The 12,751-nt window shown below is 41.0% G+C and overlaps 1 protein-coding gene across 5 annotated transcripts in view; it reads right to left on the bottom strand.

Moving 5' to 3' along the window:
* The window catches only part of DPY19L4 (dpy-19 like 4), a 71,071-nt gene that overhangs the window by 21,456 nt on the left and 36,864 nt on the right, over positions 1–12,751 (bottom strand). For 3 of the 5 annotated variants that reach the window (XM_016959688.4, XM_063816415.1, XM_063816416.1), the window contains 5 exons: positions 8,529–8,663; positions 5,084–5,215; positions 4,587–4,685; positions 3,710–3,783; positions 1,847–2,005 (listed from right to left, as the gene is read on the bottom strand). In XM_016959688.4, the coding sequence (XP_016815177.2) occupies positions 1,847–2,005; positions 3,710–3,783; positions 4,587–4,685; positions 5,084–5,215; positions 8,529–8,663 (599 nt within the window). The remainder of the gene's footprint in view (positions 1–1,846; positions 2,006–3,709; positions 3,784–4,586; positions 4,686–5,083; positions 5,216–8,528; positions 8,664–12,751) is intronic. The other 2 variants (XM_016959689.4, XM_016959690.4) reach the window with 2 other exon arrangements.

The following is a 12,751-nucleotide window of genomic DNA, read 5'->3' as shown; positions in this document are numbered from 1 at the left end:
AAGATACATTGTTTATCATCTTTGAAGGACATACCTAAAATTTTATATTTCGTCATAACAAAAAATATAGGTGATCTTTTAAAATTTGAAAGTATATTCTGCTAGTTAAATACCTAACATATGTCTCTAAGTTTCTGCAAATGGCTTTTAGAACCTGAAGACAACAAACTCTATGAAGACTAAACATGAATTTTCAGCAAAATAAAAAAGGGTTAGGGGCAGTGACTTACACCTGTAATCCCAGAACTCTGGGAGGCCAAGGTGGGCGGATCACTTGAGGTCAAGAGTTCGAGACCAGCCTGGCCAACATGATGAAACCCCATCTCTACTAAAATATAAAAATTAGCCGGGCATGGTGGCACATGCCTGTAATCTCAGCTACTATGGAGGTTGAGGCAAGAGAATCGCTTGAACCTGGGAGGTAAAGGTTGCAGTGAGCCAAGATTATGCCACTGCACTCCAGCCTGAGTGACAGAGTAAGACTCTGTCTCAAAAAAAAAAAAAAAAAAAAAGAAAATAATAATAAAGATTTGTAGGTTCTTCTTCCAAGATCAATTATGAATCAATTAGCAATTGCTAAATTAATATAGTTAAATGATAATTTGAATAACTAAATTCTTAAAATGAAGAAATTATATACAACCACGTTTCAAACATGATAAAAACATCAAAGGTTAGTCAAACTTTATAGCTTTTTTGTTTTCTTTTTCTTTAAGAGACGGGGGTCTCACTATGTTGCTCAGGCTGGTCTTCAGCTCCTGGCCTCAAGCAATCCTGCGTCAGCCTCTCAAATTGTTGGAATTACAGGCATAAGCCACTGCACCTGGCCTCAAACTTTATAATTTAAAATTACTTATACTGCTAACTTCATTTAAGTTAAATAGAAGAAATTATTCTTACGTTAAGTAAAAATTTGTATAAATTAGTGAATCAGTCTGTAAAAGTTTAACTGATTATTTAAATATCAGTTATATATTAAGTCTCTAACTATATTAAATCTGGACATTACCTATTTAGATATATAAAACTAAGTTTAGGGCTGAGCATGGTGGCTCACACCTGTAATCCCAGCACTTTGGGAGGCCAAGACGGGTGGATCACCTTGAGGTCGGGAGTTTGAGACCAACCTGACCAACATGGAGAAACCCCATCTCTACTAAAAATACAAAATTAGCTGGGTGTGGCAGCGCATGCCTGTAATCCCAGCTACTTGGGAGGCTGAGGTAGGAGAATCGCTTGAACCCAGGAGGTGGAGGTTGTGGTGAGCCGAGATCGTGCCACTGCACTCCAGCCTGGGGAACAAGAGCAAGACTCCGTCTCAAAAAAAACAAAAAAACAAAAAAACTAAGTTTAAATTTTTCTGGTCAATACAACTTTTTTTTTTTTTTTAGAGAGGGAGTCTCACTCTGTCGCCCAGGCTGGAGTGCAGTGGTGCAATCTCGGCTCACAACCTCTGCCTCCCGGGTTCAAGCGATTCTCCTGCCTCAGCCTCCCGAGTAGCTGGGATTACAGGCGCACCCAGCTATTATTAGATGGGCACCCATCACGCCCAGCTAATTTATGTACTTTTAGTAGAGATGGGGTTTCACCATATTGGACTGGCTGGTCTCAAACTCCCAACCTTGCAATCTGCCCTCTTGGGCCTCCCAAAGTGCTGGGATTATAGGCATGAGCCACCGCACCTGGCCAACACATCTTATAATGATATTTTCCATGTCAATGAAAAGAGAATGGAAATAGAAGCTCTAAAACAAATATAGAAATATTGGAAGAATATTAAAAATAAGTATTTTATATATTTCCATAATTTATGTTAGTAATATGATTGATTCTCATAGGTACTTACTTAATCCTCCTAAAAATAACTTGCAACATAGAAAGAAAACAAATAATTAACACTAGAATGTAGAAAGGTAATAAAGAAGACTGTGTCAATCGCAGAAAAAAATCTTGAGATGGTGCCTGCAGGGATTCTTGACAGAGGAGCCAATTCATTGTAAAATTCCTATAGAAGACAAAAAGCATGATATTAAATTCATAGACGTTTTAAACTGAACACAGAAGTATTTTTTTTAATATCAGCAAAAACTAAGAAAAAACACATTTCCTAAACCCGTTTACTTATATTAGCAAGGTACTATCCTTTATAAATGAAGATAATAGTATCATATTAGTAAACAAAGCATGTGCTCTCACCAAAACTGCTCTAATAAATGTAAAACTGCTGCTTTTTATTACCAAGTAACGTGACCATCTCTAAAGCCCAATATAGCTTTTAGGGAATTTTGGTTTCTATCTTTATCTAGAAGACAACAAACAATTCGGCCGGCTAACCTCTACAAATGCATTGTTGAATATGGTAGCTACTAGAGACATGCAGTTTTTAAACAGCTGAAATGTGGCCAATTCAAATTGAGACATACTTTAAGTACAAAATACACCCAGGATTTCAAAGAAAAAAAGAGCGAAATAATGATTTGAAAAACAAAATATCTCCTTAATAATTTTTACATTGTTTACAAATTATTTTTATATATTAGAGAAAATATATTAAAATTAATTTCACTTGTTTCTTTGTATTTTTTAAAATACAGCTACTAGAAAATTACAATTACATAAGTGGTTCACATACTATTATTGGATAGACCTACTGTATATTGACAAATGTAATTCAACTAGGACCCATTTTAAAAAGAGATACCTACTTATTAAGATAAATCATAAAATCTGAAATGTAAACCTTTTGAGCAGTATGAATCAGGATAAACATTTTTCAACTCTAAGTATGATCAACAAGACTCCTCGTTGAGCCGGGCAAGGTGGCTCACGCCTGTAATCCCAGCACTTTGGGAGGCCGAGGCGGGCAGATCACGAGTCAGGAGATCGAGGCCATCCTGACTAACACAGTGAAACCCCGTCTCTACTAAAAATACAAAAAATTAGCCGGGCATGGTAGCGGGTGCCTGTAGTCCCAGCTACTCGGGAGGCTGAGGCAGGAGAATAGCATGAACCCAGGAGGCGGAGCTTGCAGTGAGCCAAGATCGTGCCACTGCACTCCAGCCTGGGCAACAGAGTAAGACTCCGTCTCAAAAAAAAAAAAAAAGACTCCTGGTTGTATATATGTTTATCTGCATCCTCATTTCTCACCCATCTCTAAACTCCAATCCTCAATCCCTAGCCGTGGGAAAAGATGTTAGAGATGGAGTGATGTTCAGGAATGCTCACGGATGGACTGAGAATGTCTACTTCAAATCACTGGGTTTAGAACAAAATGTTAAAATTTAACAATATGGCAAATACATTCTAAGTGGTATTTTTTTTTTTTTTAAGACAGGGTCTCACTGTTGCCCAGGCTGGGGTGCACTGGCGTGATCTTGGCTCACTATGACCTCCACCTCCCAGGCTCAGGTGGTCCTCCCACCTCAGCTTCCTGAATAGCTGGAACCACAGGCATGCACCACCACACCCAGCTAATTTTTTTTGTTTTTTGTTTGTTTGTTTGGTTGTCTTTTTTTTAGAGATGGGGTTTTGCCATGTTGCCCAGGCTGGTCTCAAACTCCTGGACTCAAGTGGTCACAATCCACCCACCTCGGCCTCCTAAAGTGCTGGGATTACAGATGTGAGCCACTATGCCCGGCCACCGAGTATTTTTTATCTTTATTTTCTAAGTGGTATCGATTTAGGTAAACTTACATAATCTAAAACTTACTTGGTCATATTTAGTCCAAATTTTACTTCAAGGAATTTCAGCATATGCCCATTTTCTTTGTGTGGGACAAACATCTAGAAGAGAAAAACACCAGTTAAACAAAGAAATATTAGCTATGCTTACAAACACATGCTTTTCCCAATACTAGAGACAGAAAACACAACAAGACTACAAAACAAAAATATGAATAAATAATATACGGTATGACTATGAAGCAAGGAGATTTACTGACATAAATCAATCCCATGACCTTATGCTAAAGCATAAACTACAATGGGGTAGTAAGAACATTTCTTTTTTCTTTTTTTTTTGAGACAGAGTTTCACTCTTGTTGCCCAGGCTGGAGTGCAATGGCACGATCTTGGCTCACTGCAACCTCTGCCTCCCGGGTTCAAGCAATTCTCCTGCCTCAGCCTCCCAAGTAGCTGGGATTACAGGCGCAAGCCACCACGCCCAGCTAATTTTTTGTATTTTTAGTAGAGACGAGGTTTCACTATGTTGGCCAAGCTGGCCTCAAACTCCTGACCTCAGGTGATCAACAACATTTCAACCTTATCCCACCAGCCTCAAGTAACTCACCCACTCTTCTAAACACTTTTCATTTGTCTCACTTTATTCCATATATTGCTTAATGTTAACTGGATAATGATGACATTTTTAACTTAATGAAAAATATGCATTCCCTTTTTCAACTACATACAGAAAAGAATCAGAATCCTACTTTCTTACCCAGTATGCTAGTTATGATTGTTGTTTAACTCAAAATTATACTGTTCAAACTCTATTACGTGCTATCTCATTATTCTCATTAAAATGTAGTCCAATATATTTCATTATTCATTTTGTTTTACTATATGAATCCCAGAGAGTTACTTACCTTCATTATAATATTCAATGTTATTGTCAGAGTACACACCAAGTAAAAATTAATCACTTTTATTATTTTAGCTACAAAACTTCCTTTCTTCACATTCAGCTGTGGAGGAAAAATCATATGAACAAAGAAGTGAGGTGTTAAAAAATTAACAATTTAAAAAGTAATCATAAGAATGGCCGAGCACAGTGGCTCAAGCCTGTAATCCCAGCACTTTGGGAGACCAAGGATAGGGGATCACTTGAGGTCGGGAGTTTGACACCAGCCTGGCCAAAATGGTGAAACCCAGTCTCTACTAAAAATACAAAAATTAGCTGGGTGTGGTGGCGCATGCTTGTAATCCCAGCTACTTGGGAGGCTGAGGCAGGAGAATCACTTGAACCCGGGAGGCAGAGGTTGCAGTGAGCTGAGATGTACTCCAGCCTGGGCAACAGAGTGAGACTCCATTTCAAAAAAAAAAAAAATCAAAATAAGAACAATAAAAAGACAATTCTAATTACCTGAAGGCACTTAGCAAGCATTAAGGCTGCTACTAAACTTAATAAAGGAGATACCAACAAAGCTGGATTCTCAAACTGTAGTAAATATCCCAGAAAGAGGGAAAATATGTAGATTTTATAAACTTCATAAACCTGTTGTGACAAAAATAACATAAGTGAGAATAAGTTATATTTTATCATACATATTTTCATTTGTTTTATATAGATTTAACTATAATTATACAGTTAATGCTCTACTATAATTTAGGAAAGTATTATGCAAATGTTCAATCAATATTTTTAATGTTGGCCGGGCATGGTGGCTCACATCTGAAATCCCAGCACTTTCAGTGGCCAAAGTGGGTGGATCATTGAGGTCAGGAGTTCGAGACAAGCCTGGCCAACATGGTGAAACCCATCTCTATTAAAAACAAAAAAAATTAGCTGGGCATGGTAGCAGGAACCTGTAATCCCAGCCACTCGGGAGGCTAAGGCATGAGAATCGCTTAACTCAGTAGGTGGAGGTTGCAGTGAGCCAAAATCGCACCACTGCACTCCAGCCTGGGCAACAGCACAAGACTCTGTCTCAGGACAAAAAATATATATATACACACACACACACACACACACACACACGCATACATACATACATACATATATATAATATATATGTATAAAATAGTGTGTAATGAACTTATCACTGTTTTCTTTTTTTTTTTTTTTGAGACGGAGTCTCGCTCTGTCGCCCAGGCTAGAGTGCAGTGGCGCGATCTCGGCTGACTGCAAGCTCTGCCTCCCGGGTTCACGCCATTCTCCTGCCTCAGCCTCCCGAGTAGCTGGGACTACAGGTGTCACCACCACGCCCGGCTAATTTTTTTGTATTTTTAGTAGAGACGGGATTTCACCGTGTTAGCCAGGATGGTCTCGATCTCCTCACCTTGTGATCTGCCCGCCTCAGCCTCCCAAAGTGCTGGGATTACAGGCGTGAGCCACCACACCCGGCCCTTATCACTGTTTTCTTATAACTCTCTGGAAACAAAATAAAGAGATTTAAAAGCATCAGTGTCTAAATCAGACTGGAAGAACCTTCTTAATTTCACTTAGTTTGCCCTGTTAATAAAATTCATCTATGCAACCTCAAATTACATAAATCAAAAATCGTAATTTTTAGCAGCAGCCCCCGAAACCTACCCAGTGAAAATATACTGCCATGAAATGCACCATCAGAGTAAAGTATTGTTTTTGGTCCAACTAGTGAGCATAACAAAGTTAAATGCAATGTTTTATTAGAAGATCTCCCAGAAAATAGTTATATGCTAAAAAACAGGCCAGACTCGGTGGCTCACATCTATAATCCCAGCACGTTGGGAGGCAGAGGCGGGAGGATGACTTGAGCCCAGGAGTTTTAGAACAGCCTGGCCTGGGCAACATGGCAAAACCCCATCTCTGCGAAAAATAGAAAAATCACCTGGGGCTGGGCGCAGTGGCTCACGCCTGTAATCCCTGCACTGTGGGAGGCCAAAGAGAGCAGATCACTTGAGGCCAGGAGTTCAAGACCAACCTGGCCAACATGGTGAAACTCATTCTCTACTAAAAATCAAAAAAAAAATGAGCCCGGTGTGGTGGGGCATGCCTGTAATCCCAGCTACTCAGGAGGCTGAGGCAAGAGAATCACTTGAACCTGGGAGGCGGAGGATACAGTGAGCTGAGATCGCACCACTGCACTCCAGCCTGGGTGACAGAGCAAGACTCTGTCTCAAAAAAAGAAAAAAAAAAAAGAAAAGAAAAATCAGACGGGCATGGTGGCACGCACTTGTAGTCTCAGCTACTCAGGAGGCTGAGGTGGGAGGATTGCTTGAGCCTGGGAGGCGGAGGTTGCAGTGAGCTGTGATTGAGCCACTGCACTCCAGCCTGGGTGACGGAGTGAGACCCTGTCTCCAAAAAAGTAAAAATAAATAAAAATAAAATAAAAAACAAACAAAAAGACAGAAAAAAAAAATCAGTCAATAGCCAGAGCCATTAAAAAAAAAAAAAAAAAAAAGATACCTTGGCCAGGTGCGGTGGCTCACACCTGTAATTCCAAAGCTTTGGGAGGCTGAGGTGGGCAGATCACAAGGTCAGGAGTTCGAGATCAGCCTGGCTAACATGGTGAAACTCTGTCTCTACTAACAATACAAAAACTAGCTGGGCATGGTGGCAGGCGCCTGTAATCCCAGCTACTCGGGAGGCTAAGGCAGGAGAATCGCTTGAAGCCGGGAGGCAGAGGTTGCAGTGAGCTGAGATTGAGCCACCGCACTCCAGCCTGGGCAACAGAGTGAGACTCCATCTCAAAAAAAAAAAAAAAAAAAGAGACCTCACTGTTACAAGTCAGAACAGTAGCTACCCTGTTGGGGGTTGAAGTAATGACTGGGAGAGAGAGCAAGATGGAGTCTTCTGGGTGCTGGTAATGATCTATTCCCTTTTTTAATTTTTTAGAGGTGGGATCTTACCATGTTGCTCAGGCTGGTCAAGTGATCCTCCCGCCTCAGCCCCTACCCCACCCAGTTAATTTTTAAAAATTTTTTGTAGGGATAGGGTCTCACTATGTTGCCCAGGCTGGACTTGAATTCCTGGGCTCAAGCAATCCTCCTGCCTTGGCCTCCTGAGTAGCTGGGACTACAGGCATGTGCCACCACACCTGGCTTACGTTCTATTTTTGATTTGGGCTCTGGTTCTACAGATGCGTGCCAGTTACCAAATAACTCTCTTAGCTCCAAACTCCCCTTTCTATCCTTTGCCTGGCAATGCTGGGCCTGGGACTCTGCAATCTACATTTCTACTTTTCCTGTTGGTTCCCTATGAAGCTCTGCCAGTAGGAAATGGTAGAGGGAAAGTGCAAGCCTGGCTCCTTCCTCTTGCTTCCTGATGGCTTGAGGGTCCTGTGATCTCACCTCAAGGATGCTTCTTCACCCCAACAGAGCAATTACTTCCTATGGAAGCACCGGATGCAGCTGCAGTTTTTCCAACACTTCAAGAACCAGCTTCATCACATCTTCCAGCTCAAGAAACCCAAGACCAGCCAGCCATAGCCACATCCTCAGACGCCTGGGTCCCATTTCTGAAGGGCCCTACTTTTGAGCAAAGCTGATATTTCTGAGCTCAAAAGTCTGAGTATCAGCTCCGTGAGGTCCCTGTTCTACATTTCTGCATTTTAATAATTTCATCTTTTTCCCTAGCAGTTAACTGCTTTCTGCAGTTGCGATCTCTATGAAACTTTCAGGCTCATATCACCCTTTCGTTTAGCAAGTTAATGACTTTATACTTGGTTAACAATTTATATTAACTTCTCTCTGTCCAAATAACTTAAATATTGTATGCATCGGGGTTCCCATATGAGTGTATGGATGAAGAAAAGAGAGGTTTTAAGATACAATGCTATAAATACATTTATTCTCTTAAAAATCACCATTTCAAAATGCCATAATACCTTGTCACTTTGCTCCACTGAAAAGATATCTAGCAGGAATAGAGATATTGCTTGAAGAAACAGGAGATAGTGGCTATACTCCCACATCATCATAAATGTGTAAGTTGAAGCACTCATCAACAAGTAGCAAAACCTCTAGGGAAAACAAATGAAAGAAACTAAATATCAATAACTTTATTACAATAAAAGCCTATGAGACTGTTACCTCAAAGTTGTAGCTCTGTTACTCGTTCAACTTTAAGCTATATAATTATTGAAACTTTGTTTTTAAATCACATAATTATTATTAAATCCTTACAAAAACGACAAGAGCTCAAATAAGGCACTTGAGAGAAATCAACTACTTGTCCTTCAATGTTCAACATCACATTGAGAATTTCAGGAAGACAAAGGGGAAGAAAAAGAAAATTCAATATAATTTTCTTTCATCCCAAAAGAAGTAAAGCAATAAATATAAGAAAGGGTGGCATTTACTAGACCTGGCTGGTGAGCTTTTGTTATTGTGGAGGCAACTCCTTTTGCTGTGAAAATAACATTTCACTTCCATGGTGCTTCAAGTTTTAATAATTTCCTATTTTTCCCTTTGTTCCCTCAGTCCTGGTGGTGGTAGCTGCTTTCTGCAGTTGCGATCTCTATGAAACTTTCAGGCTCTATTACCCTTTCATTTAGCAAGTTAATGACTTTATACTTGGTTAACAATTTATGTTAACTTCTCTCTGTCCAAATAACTTAAATGCTGGTATTCATCAGGGTTCAGAACTTATTTTCCTAAGAACTTCATTTAAATAGTCTGCTTACATCTCAGCCTATTCCACAGCCCATGTCTTTGCTTTTTTCATTTCCTGTCAACAGAAGTATTATCTTTCCCCAATGCCTGTACTGTCAGCCATATTAAACTTTCAGCTGTTTTCCTCTGCTAAATACTAAACACAAGGGATGTCCTTGCCCTTGCCGAAAATCTGCCTGGCTAAGTCAATTCTGTCCTTCAAAATGTCATCTCCCATGTGATCCCTTGGCAAGTTACCAAGTCTGTGACAAATCCCATAACATATTCAACAACAGCCTCTCCTTCTTCTATGGACCTACTTTTAAATTCTGGATCCCTTCACTGGCTGTAGTGTCAAATGACCTTGCTCAGATAAGAACAGTGAAGGAGAAGGACAATAAAGGTCAGTCAAGAAACCTAAGATAAGAACTGTGCTCTCTGAAACTAAGTCTTTCATACTCAGCTGACTATACTCAAGGATAAATTCCAGAGTCAGAAATATCTCAGCCATCAGCAGATAAAATAATTTTCCAGCATCCTGAATAAGATTAAGACCAGAGAACCGAATGTAAGAAATGGCAAACTTCCACCTGTTGGGCAAATAACACCAACTGCAAAGCACAGAAGGGCTCTGACATAAGCTTCTGCTCTTCCTGTCACCATAGCTATGCACAGGGCAAGGGTTCTGGAAGCCTTCTAACGTGGAACAAACAGAACTGTAATAACCAGACACCATCATCCCCAGAGAAATCAGTTCCAGAAAGCAATGAAGGCTCAAATCTAGACCCAGCCTAATTAATGTACTGGGCATTTGGAGATTGCTTCTGAGATTCTGGGGGAAACCTACAACATACTAAAACAAATTGTTAATTCCAAGGGTTGACTCTCAAACTACTCTAAGAGCATACAGTAAAAATGTCTTAAAGATAGAACTATGTATCAAACACAACCTGGAGAGTTAGCAAAGTTATTCCTTTCCCTGAGCATTTTCAAGGTTCTGTGCAGTCTTGCCTACCCTGACCTTGCTTGCTGTGTCTCACAGGGCTTCACTTTCACTGTGCCTGTAGTGTGAACTTTTTACACATAGGATTTATGTGATACATCAAACAGGTTTCAATAATCAACCACAAATGTTTCTGAATGACTCCAGATAATTGCACAACAGATTGAACTGAAGTTGGATATCCTGAGGCAACTGGGACCACGAAACTTAGCCTCAAGAATGGGAAGCAAAATACAAAATATGTGATTTTAATAAAGTACATGGGCCGGGCACAGTGGCTCACACCTGTAATCCCAGTACTTTGGGAGGCTGAAGCGGGCGGATCACCTGAGGTCAGGAGTTCGAGACCAGCCTGACCATGGAGAAACCCTGTCTCTACTAAAAATACAAAATTAGCTGGGCTTGGTGGCACAGGCCAGTAATCCCAGCTACTTGGGAGGCTGAGGCAGGAGAATCGCTTGAACCTGGGAGGCAGAGGTTGCAGTGAGCTGAGATCGTGCCATTGCACTCTAGCCTGGGCAACAAGAGCAAAACTCTGTCTCAAAAAAAAAAAAGAACATGTAGACCAGGCACAGTGGCTCACACCAGTAATCTCAGCGCTTTTCAGAGGTGAAGCCAGCTGAACTTCCTGGGTTGAGTGGGAACTTGGAGAACTTTTCTGTCTTACAAGAGGATTGTAAAATGCACCAATCAGCACTCTGTAGCTAGGATTGTAAAACGCACCAATCAGAGCTCTGTAGCTAGCAAGAGGATTGTAAAATGCACCAATCAGTGCTCTGTAATACGCACCAATCAGCGCTCTGTAAAATGCACCAATCAGCAGGATCCTAAAAGTAGCCAATCACAGGGGGGATTGAAAAAAGGGCGCTCTGATAGGACAAAAATGGAACATGGGAGAGGACACATAAGGGAATAAAAGCTAGCCACGCCAGCCAGCAGTGGCAAACCACTTGGGTCCCCTTCCATGCTGTGGAAGCTTTGTTCTTTCGCTCTTCACAATAAACCTTGCTACCACTCACGCTTTGGGTCCATGCCATCTTTAAGAGCTGTTAACAGTCACCACAAGGGTCCGCAGCTTCATTCTTGAAGTCAGCGAGACCATGAACCCACTGGAAAGAACCAACTCCGGACACACTTTGGGAGGCCAAGGCAGGCGAATCACTTGAGGCCAGGAGTTCAAGACCAGCCTGGCCAACATGGTGAAACTCCGTCTCTACTAAAAATACAAAAATTAGCTGGGTGTGGTGACGTGCATCTGCAGTCCTGGCTGCTAGGGAGGCCGATACATGGTAATCGCTTGAACTTGGGAGGTGGAGGTTGCAGTGAGCTGAGATTGTCCCACTGTACTCCAGCCTGGGCAACAGAGCAAGAGACTCCGTCTCCAAAAAAAAAAAAAAAATTGCTAAACTACTACTCAGCGATGACAAGGAGCAAAGTATTCACATACAATAACTTACATGGATGTCAAGGGCATTATTAGGCTGAGTGAAAAAAGCTAATCTTAAAAGGTTACATGCTACATGATTTGATTCCATTTATATAACCTTTCAAGGTGACAAAATTATAGTGATAGAGAATAGATCAGTGGTTGCCAGAGGTTTGGGTTACAGGAAGGATGTGATTATTAAGGTACACAGGATTTTCTTAGTGGTGACGGAAGAGTTCTATGTCTTGATTATGATGACAGTTACTCAAATTTATACGTGTGATAACAACTAATATGACTATACACCCACTTTCCACAAAAGCAGTATATGTAAAACCTGGTGAAATCTGAAGAAAGTCAGTGCCTGAATTAACAGTATTATATCAATGTCAATTTATTGACTTTGACAAGGTATTATGGTCATGCAAGATATCACTGGGGGAAGCTGGGTGAGGGGTCAAAAATGTAGTAAGCCTAGATCACGCCACCGCACTCCAGTCTGGGTGACAGAGCGAGTCCACGTCTCAAAGAAACAAAGAGATAAATATAAAGAAACTTAGGCAGTTCATTTTGCTATACCAAACTCTATTTTTTTTTTGGAGATGGAGTCTTACTCTGTTGCTTAGGCTGGAGTGCAGTGGTGTGATCTCAGCTCACTGCAACCCCCACCTCCGGGTTCAAGCGATTCTCCCACCTCAGCCTCCCAAGTAGCTGGGAGTACAGCTGTGCACCACCACACCCAGCTGATTTTTGTTATTTTTAATAGAGAGAGGGTTCGCCATGTTGGCCAGGCTGGTCTCGAACTCCTGACCTCACTTGATTTGCCTGCCTCAGCCTCCCAAAGTGCTGGGTAATATTATAGGTGTGAGCCACCACACCCGGCCTATACGAAACTCTTTTACTTAACAATTGAAAAACTATTCTTCCCTGACAGCTGTACAATCAAACAGGAAAATATTCAATCATAGACTCCCTGACTATTAAAGAAAATATACTCTTGGCCAGGCGCAGTGGCTCACGGCTGTAGT

Source organism: Pan troglodytes, chromosome 7 (genome assembly GCF_028858775.2).
Source record: "Pan troglodytes isolate AG18354 chromosome 7, NHGRI_mPanTro3-v2.0_pri, whole genome shotgun sequence".
NCBI lineage: Eukaryota > Metazoa > Chordata > Mammalia > Primates > Hominidae > Pan > Pan troglodytes.
The sequence above is the reverse complement of the archived record's forward strand: the minus strand, read 5'-3'. Positions and strand labels throughout refer to the sequence as shown.